Source organism: Miniopterus schreibersii, assembly GCF_964146895.1.
Source record: "Miniopterus schreibersii genome assembly, chromosome: 17".
In the NCBI taxonomy this organism is placed as follows: Eukaryota; Metazoa; Chordata; class Mammalia; order Chiroptera; family Miniopteridae; genus Miniopterus; species Miniopterus schreibersii.
In genome coordinates, this window is record NC_138117.1 from 26,167,278 (window position 1) to 26,193,179 (window position 25,902).

At 39.5% G+C, this 25,902-nt stretch overlaps 1 protein-coding gene across 7 annotated transcripts in view; it reads right to left on the minus strand.

The window, feature by feature from the left end:
- The window catches only part of NCOA2 (nuclear receptor coactivator 2), a 248,877-nt gene that overhangs the window by 17,747 nt on the left and 205,228 nt on the right, over positions 1-25,902 (minus strand). For all 7 annotated transcript variants that reach the window (XM_081117376.1, XM_081117371.1, XM_081117377.1 and 4 more), the window contains 8 exons: positions 24,282-24,383; positions 23,859-24,002; positions 20,443-20,590; positions 17,508-18,777; positions 10,941-11,151; positions 8,609-8,815; positions 5,285-5,497; positions 2,890-3,019 (listed from right to left, as the gene is read on the minus strand). In XM_081117376.1, the coding sequence (XP_080973502.1) occupies positions 2,890-3,019; positions 5,285-5,497; positions 8,609-8,815; positions 10,941-11,151; positions 17,508-18,777; positions 20,443-20,590; positions 23,859-24,002; positions 24,282-24,383 (2,425 nt within the window). The remainder of the gene's footprint in view (positions 1-2,889; positions 3,020-5,284; positions 5,498-8,608; positions 8,816-10,940; positions 11,152-17,507; positions 18,778-20,442; positions 20,591-23,858; positions 24,003-24,281; positions 24,384-25,902) is intronic.

Genomic DNA, 25,902 nt, shown 5'->3' on the forward strand with positions numbered 1-25,902 from the left:
ATTTTTACAAAGAACTTCTGAGTTACTTTAATACCGAAGGGGAAATGATACTTACATTTTGCCAAAATAGTCTAAATTTGTGCCCTTAGAGTTACTATGTGATGTTTTGGAGGAAATAAGTTTACAGGTAACTTCATTCTTTAGTGAAAATAGATTCATCAAGGAATGAAGTTGCCTATTTAACCCGGTTGAATGCACCATGTTTTCTGAAGATAGCTTAATACGCCAAGTTGGCCTAGAATCCAGAAATCCTGAAATGCTGACGATGAAAGCCAACAATTTCAACCAGTTATAACAACACAGTACATTAAAAAATAATCTAATCTAGACTCTCCATTGATCCCTAGTTACTTGTAAAGAAAAATCATCCAATTAAAGTGTCCCTCAATGACACCCCTCACCTGCTGTCGCTGGCTCCAAGCCTGCAAGTTCCACTGCCTCCGGGGCATCGCCACCAGGCCATGTAGCTATCCAAGCACCAGCCACTTGGGCACCCTATGGGTTTCCACCAACACTCCCAGGGGCTCTGCTTTCACTCTGGGACTCTTTCTACACTGGTCTCTTCTACACACTGCCTTGGTTCTCGGTGAACAGCAGGCACTGAAATAGTTCCTCCGCAACCAAGAGTGGATGTTGTCTATGCACCAGGTTCTCTTAGGCTGAGACCCAAAGATACTATTCAAGTATTTTCTTTGTCTAGCTTTATTTCACAATTTTCAACTTCTGTTTCTTCAGAAGCTTCATTCCTACACAACACTCCCCCACCCTGCCCATCTCTCCACTGGTGATAGGCTCGTGTGAAATCTACTCTCTCATTTAACCCCAGCAAGGTGGCACAGTTCTGTAGGAACCCAGACTCCCCAGACTTGCAGCCCATTCAGTCAGAAGGAAGGGGAGGAGCTCTCTCCTACCTTTGTAAGACAACTGCACCCTAGTAAAGACACATCCAAACGCTTAAAGGAAAAAAACGTTGCAAATATTAAACAATTTCCTACATAATAAAATAACCCATTTGTGTTACTTGCTTTTTGTTTCTTTTTTAAATTAAAGGAATCAAACTAATGCAGATTGGACAGGGCTCATATTGATCTTCTGCTATTTTTTAAAAAAAATGTCATTGAATCCTCTGAATCCTTTATTACTCCCTTAACATACAGAAAGGAAAACAGGCACCACACCGCAACTCTGAGCTGTGCAACCCTGACTGTGACAAAGCATTATATCCCAGGGTGGTGCTCACTCAGAAATTTGTATATTTAAGTAGCTCTGGAAATGCAGTCTACCTCTGTGAAGTTTCAGAAACCCTGGTGACATTCATCATTTGTGATTTGATAAGAGTATTATGTAATTTTAGACTAGAATATTCCAAGAAGGACATAAATATTCAGTCTGCAGAAAGGTCTTCATGGAGCCTCCAACCCCAACTCCTTATAAGTGAGCTTCAAGGCCAAATTTCTCCAGTGTAAGTTTTCTAAGAAGTTTACTTCCTGGAAAGCAAAGCCTGCATCCTGTAAGTTCCCCCACTGCCTCTTGCTCAGGCTCAGAGCTGTCTCCCTGACTTGGGGCTCTTGCCCACTCAGCCGGCTGGGGAGTGCTACCACTTGGCCCTCCAGGTCCCCTGTGCAACATGGGCCTCCAGTGCTCTGCTAAAAGCAGAGAGATCATGCAGTAACACAACTGTGATGTTGCCTTGCCGGGCATAACACAAAACAAAAATGCATGTTTTTATCCACGAAGCATAGAGAAGTCAAGGAGCTACCCTGAGACTGCGAGACTGAACTGAGGGACTCTGGGATAGACCCAAGTAAGTAGGGAACCGACCCCTGGCAGAGACCCCTGGCAAATTCTTTCTTAAGAAAAGTGTCCTCAATTTCAACCCCAAATGTTTCATTGACAGAGGTCAGCTATGAACTCCCAATGAAAGATTACCAAAGTACCGAGGGAAACAGGTCAATCACTAGATTTAGAACTTCAAGTACAGATATTGAAATCACTGAATGAAAAAACTTAGAAAGTAAGGATTGATGTAATGTTTAAAGATATAAAGATAAAAAAAATCACAAAAATAAGCAAATACCAACTAGTATAAATAAATAAATCCACACCTAGACACACTGTAGTAAAGCCACAACGCAGCAAATACAAAGGACAGTTCAAAAGCAATTAGAAATAAAAGATCACCTACAAGGAAATGAAAAATGATGAGACTGATAATCACAACCAAAAACACTCAATAAACCTGATCATACAACACACCCTTTTCCAAAAAAATTGTTTCAATGGCTTAATGTACAAAGTCTGAGTTCTTCAGTTTGGTATTTAAGACCCTCTAGAAATCTATTCTAGTACTGATCTACTCTTCCAGCCAAATCTGATGGTGCCTTTTATTTTTTCCCAACGTGGCAAAATATACAAAATAGAAAACTAGATGGTTTCTGTTACCTGAAACATGCTGTGTTGCTTTGTAACATCTAGTCCTCTGACTATGCTGCTTTTGCCAGGTGGACTGGCTTCCTGCCATCTCCGCCTCCTGACATTAGACCTTTTCTTCATAGCCTCGAAGCCTTTCCTAGTCACCCCAGTTGATGATGTCTTGAAATATGGTTCATTTCTCTTGTGGCATTTTGAGTACACACGACCACATATTACAGTTATTAGTGCACATATTTTATTTTCCAACTACAGTATAACTTCTTTAAAGGCATGCTCTAGGTCTAACTGAGCTTTGAATTTCCCCCTCCCCTATATGCCAGTAGACGATACAGTTTGAATACATGAAAAGTGGTCAAGCACAAAAGGAAAAGATTGACTTCTAGCATAGGCACGTATAAAATAACGCACAGAACTCAGGAAGCAGCTCTCTTGGATCTCCTGGGGGCTCAGGCCTACCTGCTTTGGCTGGCAAAGGAGGCCTGGTCTATAGGCAGGATGCTCTCAGGCCACGGGGCGGTCTGGTTTGGAGGAGCTTGTTGTTGGCTATACTGGGGCCCCCCCATGTTCATCTCTAATTCAGATGGCCCTAAAAAAGGAGAAGACAAAAGTCCAAAAATCTTACAACTTGTAAACAGGGAAGTATCTGCTTCTGTTACGTAATACAAAGTGAAATATCTGGTTCTTAGAAAATAAGAGACAGAAGGAACAATAATCAGGTGAAAATAAGAAGATATCTTTTGTCCTGATACAGAAATAAAGGCAGTAAATATCAAGGCTAATACCCGCTTCAGGGATGGTCTAGAGCAGCAGCTGTACACCTCTCCTTGCCCTGACGACTCTTTATAGTCTGTCAAAAAGATTTTGCTTATGTGGGATGTATCTTGTTGATATTTATTGTATTGGAAATGAAAACTGGCAAATAGAAAAAAATAATTATTACTTCACTTAAAAATCATCCCAATAAACCCACTATATGTTAACACAATTCTTTTTGAATGAAAATAAAAACAACACCTTTTACTGGCATTGTTTTACATTTTTGCACATCACTTTAATGTCTGGATTGACAGAAGAGAGCCAGAATCTCCTATCTGCTTCCACCTTCTATGTACCCATGACACAGTAAGAGTGAGGAAGGAAAACTGTGTCTTAGTACGATCATGAAAAAGTTTTGGCCCGGCAGACTCCCTTTTGAAAGGGCACGGGGGCTGTGCATACTCCTGAACTTACTGTAATTCAGCGAGTCCACCAGCCAGTAAGGGTGGAGGAGAAAGGAGGCCAGAGAGCTCAGACATGCGGTTCTTAAGAGTTCTTTTGACATTTAAGGTTAATTGATGCTATGAGCTTTTTAACAATTTTATTGTTATCATTATCTACAGACCTGTCTTCCATTACAATAGATTTCCTGTTGAGTTCCTGGCTTTTTTTGAGTTTATTAAAAACTAAAAATTCAGCTACACAACAAAGCTCACCGAGAGAATTTTAAGCTCAAAAGCCAGGTGAGGTGTCCTTCAGTGAAGCAAGACAATAAATTAAATTTCTGGATATAAGGTATTTATTGTAATGATTTTTTAAATGAAGGAATATTTAAAAAATTTCCCGGTTTAGCCCTGCTGGTGTGCTCAGTGTTTAGAGCATTGGTCTGCACACCAAAAGGTCGCAGGTTCAATTTCCAGTTAAGGGTACATACCAGGGTTGGAGGTCCCATCCCTGGTCTGTCCAGGTCAGGCATATACGGGAGGTAACCAATCAATGTGTCTCTCACATTGACCTCCCTCCCTCCCTCCCTCCCTCCCTCCCTCCCTCCCTCCCTCCCTCCTTCCCTCCCCCTCTCTCTAGAAAACCAATACCAGGTGGGATGAAAAGTTTGAACTATCTCCTCAAAACAATCCTAATACCTTTCATTAATTATTTAGGTCCTATTCATGGCACAATATCTAAGTATATAAAACAGTATATAAACATTAACTTATCTGAGTTATGCTAATGTACAAGATAAGAGGAAGGTTAATATGTCAACGACTAAGAAAACAATCTTGAGTATGAGCTGCACAGACCATTAATTTTTTTAAATAATGGCTTTATTGAGATATAATTTACACAGCATACAATTTACCCATTTAGTGTAAGATTCAGTATATTTGCAGAGTTGTACAACCTCCATGACAATCAAGTTTAGAACATTCTCATTCTCCCCAAAAGAAACCCAAAGAGTGACCATTAGGAGTCACTCCCTATGCCCCACCCCACTCCAGACCCTTAGTCCTAGGTAAACACTAATCTACTTTTTTTCTCTACAGATTTGCCTATTCAGGACATTTCATATACATAGAATAATACAATGTACTGGACCATTAATTTTAATAACATGTGAACTGTATCCAAACAGAATTCTACTGATTCTCACAACTTGTGAGATGTTCTATAAGACTTGCATCTTTAGTGAGGACCCGGAAGAGTCTGGTTTAACAGTGGAGGGCAGTGGCCCAGGAAACTGCATGTGAGGTCCTGAGATGACCCTGATGTTCACCCAGAATTAGTAATCACTGCTGCACCACTGAAATGCTTCTCCAAAATACATCATTTATAGTGGGACTCTAATTCACTGCCCTGCAAGCTGAAATTAGGTAATTTGATGAAAAGAAAGTATCACAAAGGTAGCTGGTTCTCTTAGGTAACTGAAAAACCTTTGAGTTTCTACACAAAGTTTCAGCAAAATCCTACTTATAACAGCTTGACGTGGAGGGGATCACCTAAACTGCAAGTTAGGAGCCTGTCTTGAAGGAACTCAGGGAGCTGTTAGTCTGAGAAAGCATAAAAGTTAAAAGCCAAGAGCACTGAGCTACCTTACCTAGATTCATGACCTGAGACTGAAGCATCTGCCTTTGGCCAGGTTGGCTGCTGGGTCTCATGGGGATGCTGGCAGTTGGATTCCGAATCATACCTCCTTGGAGTGGCCGGTTCATGGCGCTGGCGGTAGCAGCACAGGTGACTCGCACTGAACTCTGCGGTGCCCACTCCCCAGATGGCATAGTGGGCCGGGCGGCGTTACTACCTATCATCCCTGAAGGCAAGCCAGAGAAAACTGAGAGATGCAGGAACTGAAAACATACTCAGCATGTGTGAACACCAGATGATCTTACTCTGAACAAGATAATCAGTCTGCAATACGCAGTTAGCCCAATAGCTAAGGCCCTCGCTGGGATAGGTGTGGGCCCTTGGTTAAGAAATAAGACTTGGCAATTACTACAAAGTTTTTTACAACACGGACTTGCCACTCTTCATAGTTCGGAAAAGCTGTTAAAATTGTTCCCATATGTACTTAGAAACAGGTGCTGTGGCGTGTGGATAACCCCAACTTCCTTCCTCAGGAAGTGAATCACATTAGCTGATACACACGTCAATGCTTTACTTTCCAAAAGGGAGGTAGGGCGAAGAGGAACCAGGTAAAAAACTGATAATCAATACTCTAATTACAAACCAAAATCACAGAGAATATCCAGTGAAGCCCATGCCTATCCCTTTCAGAGTATTATAATTTGTTAAGCTTCCAAGTCCAGGGCAGCCTCTAAAGCATGGGAAATTACCAGATCTTTCTACTACAGTTTTTTGTAGCCAAGGCCAGGGAACTGCTGCTGCTTCAATATGCCTGGACCACCACATTCCTGATTATAAATCTAGAATGGGTTAGCGCAGACTTGTAAAAATCCTTTTATGTTTGAGATGTTAATAGCTATTTGACAAGACGTAACAATGAGAGCACAACACTGGCAAGCAGGATCAGGAGCCTGCTCTCCCTGGCCTGGCCCCCAGGATGCTGGCAACGGCCAGAGATTTGCTAAGACTTGATATTCTAAAGGTTCCGGAAAAACCCCAAGTGCGGACCCTTCATTTTGAAATGTTTAATGACGGATGTATAAAAGCTCTGCTTTTAAATACATGGCTTGGTTTCATTTACTTTAATGATAATAAACAACTAAAAGAAGGGTATATTTAAGAAAAGGAGCAACCATGTATGGAGGGTGGTTTTTCTCTGGTAAAAAGAGAACGTACTCCATTAGGATGATTAAGAGTGAAGGACATTTAATTAGATTGAAAAAGTTAGAACAATATTATGGTAATATATATTTTAAAGGCCATTTTAAGATTAGGTTTAAACTGTACAAAGATATTATGGGAAAACAGGCATTTTAGCTTGCCAAAAAATTTATTATCTAAATAATATAAGAAGATTATAGAAAGTCTAGAAAGCAGAAGGAAAAATCATTCATAATTCAACAACATTAATGCAATTATAACTGGGGTAGTCTCTGTGTCTTTTTCTTTTTGAACGAAGCACAGGCAATTAATTGTATAATAGCCTGAGTCCCAGTGGTCTCTGGGCTGCCTAGATTTGAATACATAACCCCAAATTCTTACTTAAGGTTCCCACAGGAACTCAGATCTTTTTGGATTCTGCTAATAAGAAGCCACCTTTAATAAGTCATTGGCTCCTGTTCTCTTATAGAATTTTACATAAACCAATATTTTATTTATGAAGTAGTAGGTTCCTGGCACTTAGGATAGGCACCCAATTAATATTTGTTGAATGAATAAACTACTTTAATATAGCATAGTTCACATTTCCCATAAATTGCTTATGAACAACAGAAAGTAAAAAATCTCATCTTTTCCCCTTAAATTGAACTCTTATTTCAGTTAACTATCTAACTGGCAAATGTTTACAGGGATTACATACTAAGATAAAAACAAAAACAAAACCCCAAAATTAAATACCCACCAATATAAATTCTTTTGATAATATCTATTCTTTCAGTGTCCCTGTCTTTAGGACCTCATTTTGACAAAGGGAGAAAGCTAAATATTGAATTCTTCATAGAAAAGTCAGCATCCTGCTGTATCTGTGAGAAACAGATATCACAGGATGTGGGATGTGGCAGTTATAGCAACCAGTGATGATGCGGTGATTTCCAGCCTGAATTGGATAGAAGTTTGGGAACACGGTAGCTGCTATGACACTGACTACCACTTAGGAATGTGCTCGGGCAACCTCAAGTTGCAGCAGGTCAAAGTCCATACCAGGTCATTGGCAACTTCAAAATGAAGCCCTGGGCTAGTTACTATCAGGCCAGGCATCCACCATCCTCCTGTTTAAAGTTTTTTATTTTTTAATTTTTTTTAAATTAAAAAAAAAAATCTTTATTGATTTCAGAGAGAGGAAAGGAGAAGAAGGGAGAGAGAGAAATAGAAACATCAATGATAAGAGAGTCATTGATCCGCTGCCTCCTGCATACCCCCGACTGGGGATCGAGCCCACAACCCAGGTATGTGCCCTGACTGGGAACCAAACCCCGATCACCTGGATCCTGGCTCACTCAACCGCTGAGCCATGCCCGGCTAGGCTAAAGTTTTTTATTTTTATTTATTTTTAAATTAAAAAAAAAAATATATATATATATATATATATATATATATATATATATATATATATATCTTTATTGATTTCAGAGAGGGGAAAGGAGAGGGAGAGAGATAGAAACATCAATGATGAGAGAGTCACTGATCGGCTGCCTCCTGCACACCCCTGACTAGGGATTGAGCCGGCAATCCCAGCATACGCCCTGACCGGGAATTGAACCCTGATCGCCTGGATCCCTGGTCGATGCTCAACTACTGAGCCACACCTGGCCGGGCAAAGTTTTTTATTTTTAATGAATATTTTTCTGAATGAAGAATTGTATTGTTTACAAGTATGAAAGGTTGGTTGAATTTTAAACCTATTCTGAAATTCTCCAAACACAAATCATCAATTAAAAGGAAACTTTGGAGTTATCAGCAGATTATCGAGAAGCTGGCAACCACCAAATTATCTTACACACACCACCATGATGTCTTGAACAGTAACAGGAATAGAAGTGGAATAAGCCTATGGTATAGGACTCATGATTAGCAACCTTGTGAAAGTAATGATCACAGAATAAAACAGTCAGCTTACTGGAATGCTCTCCGATGCTTCATATAACCACTTTCATGGTAAAAATCTTTAAACTTTTCTTACGTACAAATGTTAGCTTCTAACATGAAAAATTTCACCTGAAGAATTCTACTAGTTTGACGTGGATGAGTACATCAAGTTAAGTAACCTGGTAAAGTAACAGTGCATTTGAGCCCTTACCTGTGTTACTGTTTCCTAAATTTCCTTGGTTTCCTATCATCCCTTGGTTACCCATCATTCCTGGCTGAGGTATCACTGAGTAGGGACTACTGTTTCTGATTGGTGGGAAGGGTCCAGCACCAGTTGGGCTTTGCAATGTGATGTCAAGTGGTAAATTCTGGTTTGGCAATAACCTGCCCAGTTGCCCTGGTCGTGGGTTATTAAAAGCTAAGGGGAGAACCAAAGAAAATTGAAGGTTAATATTAGATAACAGAACAGAATTGTAACAGAAGTAGTGTTTAGGAAAAATGTCTATAAAATAACAAAGATATGCATGTCAGGGACCAATTGCCTACATAAGAGACAAATTCACAGATGAAAAAACATGCAGTGTCAAAATCTAATAATCTAAACCACAGGCAACTAATTTAATTATTCACATTCTTGCAGAAAGAAAAAAAAGAACATAACATGTCTGTTATTTACCATGTATTTTTAATATTAATTTCTAATATTCGATTGTATTTGCTAAGTAAACCACTAATATGTTTTTCTTCATGTGATATTATTTGAATATAGGAGTACTCCTTTGTAACAGCTATGAAGCTATAAACATCTCCTTCATATAGTACCAAACCCAAAAACACGTGGTTTGAATGTTAGAATAGCACGTGTCCCCTGGACCTTCCTAGGAGTAGCATTAGGGTCAAAGTGCTGAATTTCAGTGGAAGTGAAAATCTTCAAAAGTGTGAACTCTGCTACCTAAAGTAATTATTAATGCTTTGGGGCCCTAATCTTTAATCTTCCAAATACAGCTTTTTAGAATTCTAGATACATTTAGATTCGAAATGATTCTTAGGGCTAGTTCCCAAGAATTTACTGTGTAATAAGCGCGACATCAGTGTACTATTCTAGCACCCAGAGAAACAGTCATTTGATATCAATGCTATTAAAATCTAAAAGTACAATGATATTATAAATTACAACTTATAGCACTAATTTATTAAATGATACCAAGTACTTCACTTTCTCTGAATTGTATAAACACAGTATGAAATAGAACAATTAAAAGAAAAGGTTCTTCACAATCACTAACAGAAATAAAATATTTAGAAGAATTAGGGCCTGGGCTAGAAAGGATATACATGCTTACTCATGACTTCCTCAGGTTTAGTTTTGTGGTTTCCATTCAGTAACCTGCACACTATTCGGAGGTAAGATGGCGGAGAAACCGTGAGTTCATATGCAGTTTGTCCTTCAGTTCCTTTGGTTAATGAGCATGAACTTTCTAGTGTTTCTTACTTCTCAACTCTTTGACTTGTGCTCTCCCATGGTCCATAAATAACCCTCTATTCCCCAAGAAATAGGCAGGTTTGAGAGGCAACAGCAAAAACTCTACTTTGTTTTCCCTTTTTTGGAATGACCAGGAATCACTTGAGAAAAAGACCTAGTAAATAAAGGTATCCTGTGATTTGGCTGATAGCTGCCATTTCTGGTTGGAGAACCAATGCTATGCTTTGGGCCAAACTGTACTGGAAGAAGAAAAAAAATCATTCTGTTCACCAATGTAACTGTAAGGAGGTTATTTCTCTTTCTATTAATTATGTCCCTGGAACAGGAAAAATATTCTCTTCCATTCAAACTATTGGGCAATTTTGTAGGCAACTACAAAGTTTATAAACTAAGTGTTCACAGTGAAGGAAGATTTCAACTTAAGTGTATCTAAATACAATTTAAAATAAAAAGAATAAAATAAGAGAAATGTTATTTCATTAACTTTATAAGATAGTCTAAGGTCTTCAAGCTTTATATCAAACTAACCAAACTTAAAATGCACTTAGAACATTTATGATAAAGTCCCATGTAAAACTGATATTTGTATGGGGATTCCTACGAGACAGGATGAGATGTTCTTAATGTGTGTAGCCCTTTCACAATAATTATTAAATATTTTGAGAATTTTTAGTAGTATATTATTTCTAAAAAGTCAGCATAACTTTCTAATTTTCTATATTTTAAGTATTCAGTTATATAGTAAAATACATAAAATCTATTTTAAACTCCATTTCTGAAGGCAGTAGCTGAAATGCAGGGAATTATGATGATCATCTAAAGAACTTCATCTATGTGGGTCAGTCAGTCTCACTCCACAATGATTAAATCTACCACAAAGAATGCTGGGAAGTCACATTCAGAATAATCCACTTTGAATACTGTTTGGAAGGACAGGACAGTAGGTGGTGCTGTCTGACCATAAAAACCTTGAAGTAACTAAGGCTGTTTGCATCAGATTTTAATAATCCCTGTTTCTGACGGTGATTATATGGCATAACCATCAATATCTCATACTCACTGCTCTGTGAAATTCGTGGTCCTGTTTTCTGGGCTCCAACAGGTGTGACTGGGCTGTTTTCAGCTGTGAGTTGCATGAGGTCATTGATGATGGCTTGCTTGTCAACTGATCCAGCAGGGGCGCCAGGCCTCGTGTCTGGGAAAAGCTGTGGCAATTGACTATTCTGCAAATCATCCAAAATCTCCTCCAAGTTGTCCAGCTCACTGCCAGGCTGCAGTTAATGACAGAAGAGTTTATCCCGTCCCACTGTAAGAGTGGGCACCATAGGCCCACTTGCAATTACAGACCTAACTGGTATAAGGCACCACAGCCAAGTAAAAGATGCAGATACATCTCAGGCCCAACAGTTAATTGATCACTTTAAAAAATTAAACTGACAAAGAACATATTACTTAATTTCTTGGTCCTCAATTTCCTCCTCTGTAAAAAGAGAGAGGACTGAATTAGAAAGAACGCTCTCTTCCAGCATCGTGATTCATTGGCAATTTATAAATTCCCCCTTACTTTATGCTCATAATTCAATTAATCACAAGTATGTATATTTCTAATTAATCAACACTTACCATCCAGATCTAGGTTTCCCAGTTAATATCCCCAAGAAATGACAACAATAACAAATGCTGGTAGAAAATATGACCCAAATGTACTCTACATCAGTACTTAGTAAATGGCGATTCCCTTTTAGGACTTTCTTTTTTTAAGAGGAGGGGGTAAAATGCAAAATTAGCTTGCGGCAACCATGAACAGCTAAGCATTTGCCTTTTCAATTTGACTGGTGGTTTTTCTTGCTTGTACTTTCAGTTTCGAGTAACACTGGCTTTCTCAGTCACTCACCGGCTTAGGTGACAACATGTAGGGAAGCAGGACGGGAAAACATGTTGTCCCCAGACACAGTGCCTATTAATCTGACTTCACAGGAGCCATAGAAATGTTTTTTCCCTCAATGAAAATAATTTCATTTCAATTACCAACATTATTTTTAAAATAATAAGGCAAATATCACCACCATGTTAGACTCGGTGGCTTTCTTCCAGAAAGCCCGACTGCTTGTTGTGTTCTTTTAAGTAGAACCTACCTATGTGCCAAGTATTAAAATCAGACAGTGCCAACCACACAAGAAAATGGCTAAGTTAAACTTAGGGTTACTTTCTAGTAAAAAAGTGGTAAGAATGATTTTCTTGATGTGTAGGTGGAAAAACATAAGTTAGGGAATTTCCCCAAAGTCACTGAATGGACTTTGAATTCTTGACCATGACTAACCTTTTCACCTACACTGGCAACTCAAGTGAAGTTGTTCGGTATACAGTTATGCAGAAGGGCTTACACATTTATCCTATATACACCCTATTCCCCATGAAGAGGTTGGATTTGCTGAGGTTTTTGCAATTTATGGCAAATATAATAGGGATCCATTTTCCAGGGTTAACAGAGAATTTTCTAGTTAGTTCAGCCACCCATTTCTAACAAAAGACAGAAGCATCAAATATGGGAGAGACACATCTTAGGTGCGCATTAGGTTCCAAAGTTAGCACCCTGCAGTACAGATGGACACAGAAAAGACCCTTAAAACTCCTCAGGAAGGCCAGTGTCTCCTCCTGAGTTCCTAACCCTAACCCTAAAGGATGTCGTTTACATGGGGGCGTGCTGCACTTGAAAGCCTGGACCTACGTGTTCACACTATTAGAGGCACAGGGAACGAAACTCCAGTGAGCTCCGTCTCACCATCTCTGTGACTCTGTCCTCAGGCACCTCACCATCACGGTGCGAGGGCCGTACTCAGCGGGCTGAATGGCGGCAAAACTGCCCCCCTTTCCGCTTAAATAACCATTTAATAGCCGCCTCTCCTTCCTTTCTAATGCATACAGATGTTTGTATAAGTTCAATGTACACGTAAAGTGACTCCACTGCAAATCTGTCTAGATCATGTTTTGCTGAATATGTAAGCAGAAAGATCAGTGTAAACACCTTCGCTCCCCACCAACTGCCTGGAACTCTACGGCCACTCAGTCAACCTGACGAACTCCTTCAACTGTATTAAAAATTTCCCGGGATCAACTAAATTTCTCGAGAAATTCCTCCAATTCCTATGAACTTCTCAGAAAAATGACTGATAAAAATGTGTGCTATCCTTATAGTTGTGTCATGAAAAAAGCCAGAGATTAGAAAGAGGTTCTAATACCCTGGGGAGTGGGCGGCTCCCCAGGAAGCTGAGATTCTCCAACACGGCCTGTGCAGAGTGCTTTAGAAAGCGCCCGGGAAGTCCTTTGTGTATGGGCTGAAGGAGATAGCTGTTCTAAGCGATAAGCTGCTTCTTGAGAAAGCTCTGCAGATTGCCTTGGATGAGAAGCACCCAGAATAAATACGTTCATACAAACAATCGCAAAAAATAAAGCATTTTTCCTCAATGGGTGCTCTCATATTTACTCTCAACCCCAGACATGTGAAAAATAAAGTTTTTATTCTATCAAGTAACAACAGTCTGGGTCTTTCATTTTTACCTTTACTGTTTCCATGCAAATAAAATTATGCTTTATGCCATCTCAAACAGACAAATAAAAATCAGAGTTTCAAAGAGTTCTAATGACAGGATTCAGGATACTTCTTTTGTAATCTACTCTTGTGTCTAATATAATGAGTTTAAAATAAGTCTGACATTTTATATATATAAGTAATGTTACTTATACACAAACACACAATGTTAATACATTTGTTGCTTTAAATAAATTTATTTTTAAAATTTCAAATAATTAGAAGTTTTAAAACCCATCATTTTCTTTGGTTGATTTTTGGTTTTAAAAAGCATATGTGAAAACTGGCTTTCAAACTTTAATCTTTTCCATTTTAGAAGTTGACCAAATTCAACTGTGGATCAGTCTAATTCTGACAAGTAACTAAATACTAATTTGTCTTAAGAAAGCCATATAGGAACTTCTTGGCGTTAGGTTCAAAAGGAATAGGCTATTTAGAGACTCATGGCTATCGCCACTATTTAATTCCGCCAGTTTGCCATCAGAAATACGCACTAGGACATTTCCCCCACGACGGATGCTGAGGCTTTGCTTGTGCTCCTTCTGGTCAATTTCTGGGGTACACATTTGACACTAATCTAGCTGTCTTAAGTTTACGTTAAATGTTTCTCTTCAAGTAGATAAAGTTCGGAATGCCTGTAATCCTTTGACTGTTTAGTAATAAAAATGGACAAATACGGCATTTTCTTCTGTAGTCCTGTAAGCTCTGGGAGGGGTGGATTTGATCACATTAAGTTTCCGATCAAATCTTTCCTCCCCTAAATTTCAAGCTTTAACTCTCATCCAAATTTCTTCTAGTCAGTCCCTCTCCACTTTTTAGGCATGATTTCTTCACAAGACAAAAAGATTGAAGGCTTCCTTTAAAAGGCTTTGCCAAGATACTTTAAAGTTTTGCTTAGGCATCTCTATTTGAACGCTCAAATTAGCCACATCAATTGAAATAGTTTAAACTATTTCAGGCAGAAAATGAGTCAGAAAGATTTTTATACAAGTTCTACAAAATGAAAATTGAACTTGATTTCTTTAATTTTTCATTTTCTTGGTTTTATGAATTTTTCATGTGTCAAATTACTTGTTCTCTGAAGCAAATATAAAGAGCACATGCATTTTAATAACAAGTATTCTAATAAATTACTAAACATCTTTTCAAAATTTTAAATAAAGTATAATTTTACCATATTTGCCTAACATAAAATTATTAAAACATGGTAATACAATTTACCACATTTGAAGGGAAATACTACCAGTGTAAGGTATGGCTTGCCATTCTACTGGAACCAAATAACAAGAAGTACTTCTTTTTAGACTATTTCTAAACCCTTATCCTAAGTAGTCCAGTAGCATTAGAAACGGTAAGTTCCATTTGGAGGGGTATCAATAGGCTCTACTGTGTAAATAAGTATATAACTTCAAAGTTGGTAAACATACTGGAAATTATGCTGTCATTACTTCCTGTTGGTTATGAAATGCCGTAGAAACAAATGTTTGAATACTCTACCCAGTAAGGAATGCTATTTTAGGTAAAATAGCACCATTGGAATACTTCCTGTCCTTAATAAGTTAGTGATCGGTTAAGCACACACTTGGGTAATGGCTCTTTGCTGAGTCAAAATAACAAGACAGTTAACTGTGCACTCGAGCTTGCTAACAGTTTATCTTACTAAATAAAAAACTTGTGTTCCCTTGAAATCAAAGAAAAGTCTTCAATAAATGTGTACAGCAGTTAATAGGAGATACGATTAATCTGTATTTGGAATTAGTGAAGGAGAGCAGGAGGAGAAAGAGTCACTTGTTTTTTTCAAGTCATTTTAACTTTGATCTAAATTTAAGTAATGCATACTTCCTGTGGTAACTTTTCTTTTCAAGTTGCAATGTTTTTGATGTTAAAAGTGCTCTGAAGCAGTATTTTTTGGTGAAGATTTAAAAGGGAGGGGATGGAGGGTGAGACACAGACTAGGTTTCATTAAGAAAAAAATGCTGTATACGTGTGTGCCTGTGTACACTGCTTTGTGGTCTACCGAAATACTAACAGATTTGTTGGTGCTAACACTCTGGGCTTTATGTTCTCTAGGTGGGACAATTTTGATTGGAAAAATGTTTCTCCAAAACAATTAGAAACTGCAAGGACTTTTTAAAAAACTTCCCTGTCAGTTTTTTGTTTGAAGTTAGTATAATCATATATCTAAACATAGAAATGCCAGTGTCCCTCCTCCCTGGCCCTCTAAGTCCATAGGGCCTCAGGCAGGGGACAGAAACAAATTGCGTTTCTGGAGGGAAGGGCAACCACTTGGCCACTAAGCTAAGGTAGACCTCGTGAGTCACCATCCTGCCCTCTAGCATGTGTCAAGAGACTTGAATGACAGTATGTGTGCCTGCCACCCTGAACTGCCATTAGCTCTGTATATTCTAATCTAGTAAATCTCAAAAGATTAAAAACATTTACAGTTGTCAGTGTTGTTTTACAGTATACTTTATCCAAGATACTGCTATAATGTTCTGTTGAGCCCTCAGTTTCCCCATCTAATGATTTTACAGTATTACAGAATAGCTGTTATATAGAATTTTGCACTAACATCCAAATTTAAGGGTTAATTACCAAAGATGTTTATATAATTAAGGCTGTTTCCCTTGTGAAGGACACAAAGGCTTGAAAATCATCTCTGCCTTACAGAAATGGTAGCAGCTGTCAAGACATCAAAGGGAAAGAAAGAAAGGAAGCAAAGTGCTTAGAAACCCGGACAGAGCCCAGCTGTAAACATGTGCGGTCTCAGATCTCCCGTTTACTGCTTTCCATCCCAGATCTGCCTCTGGGCCAGGTTGTGCTGACTCAGCAGAGTCCAAGGCTACACACACAGCAAGGGGCACTGCCTTCTCCTCTCCTCATGTACACCTAGCCCTGAAGACAGTGACACACACAATACACACTTAGAAAACAAGTTTCAAGGGCAAATCAGTGAATCATTTTAAGTAGAAAGGCCCACGCAGCTCCTTCTCTTCTTAACCAATCATGTCTTAAAAGACCTGAAGCACAGGGCAGAGCTCAGGGATTGGGGGGAGACTGGAGAGAGCAGGGTGAGGTCTTAGACCATTAACCCAGCCAGTTACAGATTCCCCAGGAAACACCTTATGCCAAACCATTGTGTCAGTAAATGACTTTTTTTTTTTAAATAAAGAAAACATTAAATGGTTTACATTTTTCTTGTGATGTCATTATTTCCTCAGAGTATTATCAAGAATGATTTTGAAATATCACTTGGCTGTTCTGGATTTTTCCAGGGAATTTAATCTTCAGATAAGAACAACAGATAACAAAACTGATTATTTTAGGTATGCATTTATATATGATGGCTCAAGTCAAACTTTACCTCTCCTTTATTACTATTCATTTGCCCCTACATACTTTTTATACCGATGGGCTAAGAAATAAGAAAGTCTTTAGCGTGAATCAGAAGTTTTGGTCGAGAATAGAGTTACAACGATCTTCATTAGGTTTGCAAAGGCAGTCAAACCCTGACCTTAAAAAAAGAGAAAGGTAAACAAGAAATAATTCAGTTCAGTCTGTACCAACAAGGCCCAGTTGCCAGTAAGTGATTATCTCCAATTTCGGCATCGTCTACAAACAGGGGTCAAACTACAGCTGGCCTTCGGGCCATCTCTGGCCACCGCCTGTTTTTGTGTAGCCCACAAGCTAAGAATGGATTTCAATGTATCAAACTCAACTACCAGGGTCTGGAGCACAGCACACCGCTTGTATTCAGTGTCTGCATTGCACAGACCGTGTGGCCCGCAAAGCCTAAAATACTTACCGTTTGGTCCTTTACAAAGAACAGGCAGTTATCCCTGCCCTATCACAATGTCGCGCTTTACTAGGGTATTCGGAACATGCAGCATCAGTGAAAATGAACTGTTTTCAATCAAGTAAGAACAATAAGAGAAGACTTATTTTATCTAATCACCTGCGGTGCCGAAATGCCCCTGTGGAGAAAATCCTTGATGGATAGGGGTTAGCAGACTTGGGAGAACACATTATAAAACTTACCTGGTCACTAGGCTCAAAGCTCATCTCCTCCTTCTCGGTTTTCATAGCTATTAACTTTGTGTTACTGGCAGGGTCTGTCTTACTGTCCAATCGCTCAAGTTTGGGGGTTATTTCCGGTAAACCAATATCTTTAGTATCATCTTTATCTAGCAAATAGCGAAGTAGTGCATTCTCTTTCTTCTTAGGGCTCACTGGCTCCTGTTTTACAGTCACTTCTGAACCAGGAGCTGTGCTGTTGGCCTCCTGGCTCAGCTCTTTGCCTGTGGCTTCTGCTGTTAACTTAGCCAAGTCCACAGGAGAACTGCTGTCCTGCAGGAGTCTGTGCAAAATCTTATGCTTCTCCTTGAGCGAGGTCCCGTGTGTCGACCCAGAACCAGGCAAGCTACCTGCGGAGTCCTTGTTTGTGTCTGACAGAGAGTTGGACAGCGGCGAAGGCTCCATCTGGTCAGATTTGGTGGTCAACAGCTGTAGGAGTTTGGTCTGTCCTTTGCTGTCATGCAGTCTGTTCTGCCCGTCAGATCGCTCGCTGCTCACGCCCTGGGGTGCACTGGAATCACTTGTTTCCTTTTGCTCTCCGGGATGGCAGCTGCTCTCTGCTTGTCCAGCTGTACCTTCCGATGGCTCCCCATACAGCCCAAAACAGTCTTTGGAGTCTAAGCTCCCCATCTTGCTGAGTGGAGGAGGATTCATATTAACTGGGGAGTTTTGCAAATTGCCCATTTTTAGGTCCGGTGAAGCCAATGATGAGCCTAATGAGACCCCGTGGCCCTCGCTGAGGGCCTGAAGTGCGTTGAGGGAACTGTTGGTGTAGCTATGGCTATTTCCTGTGCTGCTGCAAACTCCCACAGGGGAATGCAAACTTCCTGCGGGGGAAAACTGGCTGGGTGGGATTCGGGGGCTTCCAGCCACCCCAGGGCTCATGCGATGTCTCGGTGAAAGCATGGAGTTGGGCTGGCCTGGATTCATGCCAGGGCTGCTCTGTGAGGGACTGTTCATTTTGAGTGCATAGTTACTACCCTGAGGAGTGGTTGCTTGCATGCCTGACACATGGTTCAGTCCCCCAGAACCACCAAACCTGCCCATGGGCATGCTCATTTGCTCCTTTGGGCCGTTTATGGGAAAATTGATATTGCTACCAAGGGTCATGTCCTGACCTGGGTTCGCACTGCACATGGTCTGATGGGCAGGGCTGCTGGAGCTAATTGGATTCAATGGCTTCCCCATCGCTTGTCCAGTCAGATCCGGATTCATTAAACACACATTCTGCTCTCTGTATGAGGAAAAAATATATAAGATAAAAGGCAAAACACTTAGCAAGTTGTTATTAATTTTAAAAAATGAAATGGCCTTTTTTCTTTAAAAGAACAGGCTACACTTAAAGGGAAGATAATACTTTGATGAAACAATCTACAGTTATGGGCAAGATTGAACATGTTTAGTGTTGGACCAAAAGGGATGTTTTTCAGGCAACTCATTAAGATGTCTGCGGTTTTACAGAGGGGGGTGTGTCTAAATTTGACTGCTACCATACTGAAATTGTAGTTATTAGACAAGACATTAGAGGGGTTCCAATTAATTATATAGCTTTCTCATTAAACGGTATATTATCATGAATAACTGAGAACTTGAACCGTCCAAAAGAAATGACCCCAACAAGTATAGCTGCCTTCAGTTATTTACCAGAGATTCCAATTCCTAACAACAGACACATCTGTAAGCCTGGAGAGCTCTGATGTGTACAACTTGGCTCAAGATGAACAGCAAACTTGGGGAAAACTTCCCCCTATTAGAAACGCTGCAAGTTCCAGAGCCAATAAAGTTACCAAAACTGTTTAGAACTAGATCACTTTAACAGACCCTTACACCCAGGTCCCCTGCAAGTCAAAGCAAGAGCCTCCAAAACAGACCACATGGGAGGGAACTTTGGAGGGAGCTGCGTCTGTGATCTGATTCTCCAACTCCTAGACAACTCCATCCACGCCCGTACTAATGACTAAAAGCAGGTTTTCTGAGCTGGATGATTTTCCAAGTCCTATGAGCCTTAATTTACAGCCTTGGCAGTCACTCGTGAGTTACCAAATGTGTTCACAAACCCAAACAAAACAGGTTTCACAAATTGTCAAACATCAGCTTTCAGTTAGGGGGTGACATCTGGCACATCTGTAATCACTTTCAAATTGTTTCAGTTTGAGGTCAGATTTATTAACAGTTGGCAAACAGTGCTGCCTGACTTTTTAAAATTCCAAAATAAGAAAGTAAATAATTGAGAAATGTAATAAAAGGGGGTTCTTTACCCGGAGAAACTTTATGTATCTTCTGATAGTACCTATAAAGTTTTATATAGCATGCACATAATATTTATATAACTTGAAATGCAATCATTTTCCTAAATTTGTGCTCTAGTGCAATATGGTTCATGACATTTAAAATCAACAGGTAGTTTTCTTTCATTTCTTATGGAAATGTCTACTACCCTCCAATTTAAAGTCTAATATCAAGAATTTAACCCTGAGAATAAAAATCTAAAATATTCCTTCCAAGTATATATATTTGAAAGTTTTAGATTTAAATATGTAGGAGCAGAAATCATGCTAGTGGCTTGATTCCTGTCCTCCTGGTGTCACCACTGAAAACCGGTGAATTTCCCTTCTCCGATGTAACAGGCAGTCACGTCAGAGCAAAGTTAGGCTAGCCTGTGTTCTTCCAGCTGGGCTTAAAAATTCACTAGTACTCAGGCTAGAATTCAAAGTATAGCCCTACTTAGCTGGTATCATGAATTGTCTTTAAGCCAATAGTTAATAGCAATTTTATATTTTACACGCCTGGGTTGATCAACAGGAATGCCTAACAAATGTGAAAGGCTCTAGGATGATTTGTTGCTTTTCTAACATCTTTAACTTGGGAAAGGAAGAGGATTTCTTACAACTAAGCTTACCTGTGAAGCATATGCAAAGATATGACAAGCTGAGGCTCATTAGTAGTCTGAGAACGGATGAGTTTGCTTTTCGTTTGTGCAGCAACAAGAGTGCCGTCGGACAAGGAGAAACGGTAGATCTGACTGAAAGCCAATCCTTGTCTCAGCACTGCCGGCGAGCAAGGAAACAGAATGCACATTTAGGAAGCACAGGGGGCGGGACAAGACACAATACTAGTAATAAACTGCATTATGTTTAATATTTTCTGACCAGCAGTTAGAGTTGTAAGTAATATTTCATGATATTAAAACATTACACATTTTTAAAAGCACATTTATTTTTCACTTAAAATACCAATAAATTCAATATATTGGTCTTTTAAAAAAATGAAGTTTAGACTCTCAGGCTGTTCTTTTAAAAATCTTCAGTACCATGGCAAAACAGAGTGTAAACAAACAATTTATTAGCTCAAATAAGCTTTACAATGACTTGTTTAAAATGTTAGAAAACAATGCAGAAAACATATCTCTAAAGTATACAATCTGCCTTTCATTTCCCTTTAAACTAATACAGATATTACAGTACAATTTATGACAGTAAATCTGTTCTCTGAATATTCATCTCAATTACACACTGTTCAATCCATCATCTCACACTACTATTCCCCAAGTCTGTTTCTCAGTGTGTAAGAAGCATTATTTCTGTGGCTAAAACAACAGGAAGTAAAAGATAAACAATCAGAAAAATCTTTTCAGAGAAAAAAAGGCCAAAAAGAAAACTGAAGCAACAAAAGTACAAATCTTAGTGAATGGAATTGGTTTAAGGTCTTGATAAAGTCAGGTGTTTCCATTTTCAAATCACTAGCAGAAAATATAGTGCAGATCAACTAAGGTTAAAATAATTTCTCTTAAAGTAAAATTTCATGATTCATCTTTTAAAACAACTGTATTTTAAGACTGTTAAATACTGCATATTAAAAAAGAACATTTTGATTCAGAAAAAATAGCCATATAATTTCGTTACCTCTTAAGCCATTTTAAGAAGACTACTGTGTTTTTAATTTTTTTACTATTTTTTAAAATTGATTTCAGAGAGAGAAGGGAAGAGATAGAAACATCAATGATGAGTCACTGATCAGCTGCCTCTTGCACGCCCCTCCTGGGGATTGAGCCTGAAACCCGGGCATGTGCCCTGACTGGGAATCAAACTGCGATCTCCAGAATCCTGGGTCCAGGTTCAACCACTGAGCCACGCCAGCCAGGCAAGATTACCATGTTTTTACCAAATAATCCTCAGCACAAATTTTGTGGGTTGAATAGCTAGCCTCAAAATGACCAATAACATTCACATTCTACAGGATGGGGGGGGGGAAGGGAAGGAAGAGAGGCTGACACATGGTAAAGGTTCTGATTTCTTGGTAAAATTTGAGCACTTTCCGTAATGAAACCCCCTCCGCAGCTTGCTACCTGCAGTATTTAGGTATTACGTTCTGGCCTCAAATGTTGAGTCACTCAGAAGTGGCAGCAATGGAAATAAACTACTGTCCATATGTGTCTCTTGCCTTCTACAGTATGTTCCTAAAAGGTAGGATAAACACCATTTTTATAATAAGATTCATATTTCCAATGGCTTATAATTTCAGAATTTTATCTGACTTTGGATGTGACTCTTTAAGACTTTCCATTTCCATTTGATCTACATCAAACGTGTTTACTAAGTAGACCGTGTAAGAGTGCATCTGAAGCATTTAGGAAGCTCTCCATTTAAACAAAGCTCTCCAGAAGATTTTTATTCAATGCAAATGATTACCCTCGATCTTATCTACTTCCTACATTTAGATAAAATGTATTTCATATGTTTCAGAGCTTCTTTTCAGTGGGTCCCAGCTAATGAAATCTAGTGCAGTACCTGGTACATCTGTCTAAAACCTTTTGTAAAGAACCAGGAAGCCACAGAATTAAATGTAGGGCACTGCTATGCAGGGCCCAAGGACATGTTCGCTCATGGTGAGCTCTTATTTTTCGTTGTTACTATTCTTGCTATTTTAAACAAGATTTGGTGAAATGGTATTGATTTCTACCAAATGTAGTCTTTTTATTTCCTCTTATTCTTTTCAATGTAAAAGAAAAATGATGGAAGACACAAATTGTTGGATTATGGGCTTATTTTAAAAGAAATCTGATAAGTAAGATAAAAAGAATGAAAAGATGAGGAAAAACGAAGGGAAAGAAGAGAGGTCATTTGCTATGATTGGAACTTTTCATCAGCAATCTTAAAAGCATAAAGTTTAAACATATAAACACTACTGGTAAAATGCCAAGGTCACAGATGCACAGAAGATGGAAGATGTCAAACTAAAACTCTATTTTCAGTAATGAGTTACAATATTTCTCTGCAAAAATGAAGACAATTTGCCATTTGCCAAATTGAGTTATGAGGCACCGGCCCTGCCCCTGGTCCTCACAGGCAGCCTGGCCTCTGAACAAGGGCACGCTGCCAGGACACGGGTGCCCACATGGAGGACCAAGTTCTCTCTCCCCCCTTGGTACTTCGGAAGTGCTGCGGGAAGGAATTTTTTCTTTGTTTTCGTCAATTTAAGAAATGCCCAGGATGCCCCTGAGGGAACGTGATTCTGTGGAAGAACTTTAGGGGCAGCAGAACGGAGTGATTGGCGGGATGGGCCTCAGATCAATGTCCAGTGCTGACACTACCTGCTCAGGATCCGTCATTTCACCTGCACCAGCCTCCCTGTCTAAGCAGGAGAGTCAGTGTCTGCTCCGCAGCGGGTCGTGAGGACCAGTGAGATAACGGAGAGGGACAGTGCCAGACAAGACCAGGAGCTCAATAAGGGCAGCTGTTAGGACTGAAATATGACGCCCAAGTCTTGGGTTTAGTTCCAGTTGTCCTATTAATTAATTGTATGACCTCAGGCAAGTCACCTCATCTCTCAGACCCTTCCAGAAACACCTGGGCAGCCTTTAGTGGTCATCATCTGGAAGGAGGGCTTGGGACTCCACTGCCACCTCAATAAAAAATCCACAAATTTCATTTCATTTCATTCCTCTTTCCAGATTCTCCTTACGATTCAGATAATATTTGTTTAGATATTAGACGGTACTTTGTCTTACACATCTAGAAGCGCTAAAATGGAAGACAACGACCTCTTTCCCTTTCCTTTCATCTGTCTGTGAAATGATCACATCCAAGTCTATGTCTCTCATCATACTCTTCTGTCCAACGACTTTTCCTGTGGAATCGTCCTTCAGATGGCAAGGTCACCTGGGTGTGGTGAAGTGGGACACATGAACACGAAGAGTAACCAGACCTAAGTCGGCCGAGGTGAGCTTTAGGAATCACTGTTTCAGAGAAAGCTCCTGTAGGAAGTAGTAATTTAGCAAAATCAAGTTCAAGAAAAATATCCTTTGGAGATGCTTACCTTCATGATGATGCCTCTTGGCATAGGACAAAGACTCCCCCTCATGCTGTGCATGGAACTTCTGAATGCACCTCCTGACCAGGTCCTCCCAGCCGGGCTTCATGGCGGCCCGCATGGTGCTCGTGTCCAGTGAAGTGATCTTGCCTAGTAACAGCAAGAGTTACCCTATGTACTGATCTATTACTTATGGAAATAATTAACTTTTTAAAAGTTAAAAACTTGTTTATTTACACTAGTACATGGACCAAAAGGATAGACAGTGAAAATAATCGTCCCTCCCTGCCCCTTCCTCCAGCTCCTCAGTTTCTACCCAGCAGTCACTAGTCCCAGCATCTTTGGCCATCAAAGCACATTCCTTGCACCAACAAATACGTAAGCATTCGAAAATGATTTCTTCCGTCCTTTTTTGCAAAGAAAACTTACCTTGGAGATCTTGGCGAGTAGTAAAACTTTCTGATGAGGGAAGAACTGGTCTTTCCTTCATGGGGACTCTCCTCGCCACACAGATCAAGCAGGACTGCAAATCTTCAATCACAGACACTTAGGGTTATCACATTAGGCTTTTTTGGTGATTCAAACAAACTCAAGTGTATTTATGACAGCACAACCTTGTAAATCAGCAAGGGAGAGTGACAAAGCACCAGGTACCTCTGCTGTTCACTGGCTCTATTCTCTCCTCCAATGAGGTGGGAAGCAGCTGGGGAGAGGGAGGGCTGTGTGGGTAGGATGAGCTGGGGGAGCTGAGGATAAACTGCTGGAGCCACACGATACATGCCATAAAAGAATATCCACCGTACTAGCGTTGGCAACCTGACACCATCCACCCAATGATGGAGAAGAATGGGACCCTTTCTTATTATTAAATGGCTGACGGTAACAACCGGCTGAATTCATAACAAAGTGGGGAAATGGTGAAAAGCAATCTATGCTCTGCTTTGTCAAGGGTTTGCCTCTGGAGTTTCAGGTTTACCTTGATAAGGAAAACTAGGTGTACCTTCTACCAAACGATGTAAATATCCCTATAATGGCACTATGCAATTTAAAACAAAGACCATACACTAAGTCTAGACTCAGATTTGGAGAACAAATCCTAGAAAATGCGGTGTGTGCCAAGTTCAGAATTGTGGCCATGGCTGGTTTCCCACACAGCCGGTGCTAAGCGTTTCCTCCTTACCCCACCTTTGACTGCTTTATGCATCTATGTTCACTTCTGGAGAACAGGGAAATGTTTTATTTATCTTTGTAACATGCAGAGCACATGGCATAACCCTTTCAATTTCAAAAATGCTCAGTAAAAGGCTGTTAAAAAGATGGTCTCTTCATATCTTACACTAGTGACTTATGATTATTCCCCTTTAAATTTAGGAAAAATTTCCTTTAAATATGTCCAGTAATAGCGGGAATCACAAAATTAAATGTAATCCTCATCCTCAACCTATTAAACACTAAATTTCTGAGCACTTACTATGAGATGGACATCTGTCTAGCTGCTTTTATAGGATACTAGTTCATTTAACACTTTCAACAACTCTCTGAGATGGGTACTAGCATTGTCTCCATTTAACAGAGGAGAAAACCAAAGCAGGCAGTTTAAGTAACTTGCTCAAGATCACAGAAAATTTGGTGAAGCCAGGACTTGAACCTGAGCACACTATGGCTCAGAAACTCTGCTCACGCACTATACTGAGAGCTAACATCCAGAATCAGATTTCGATATTTAAATAGATCACACACCAAAACAACCATTAGTGCAGCTATATCTGCTTTATACTCCTTTAGAATATTATCATAGACAGATGAATTACTTACTCTGTTGCATAAAAGTGAATAGTCACTTGACATTCCACACCTACATATAAACTTAATTTTGAAAAACTATGTATTGTCTATGACCATGCTATTACTTCCTTTCTAATACAATTTAAATTAAAAATTACTTATTATTATTTTTTTAAAAGGCCTAAATGACTAGTACTTAATGACGATCACGGTTCAGGCATAGTTGTGTAATCCTTACTACATTCTGGCACTGCTATCGACTTCA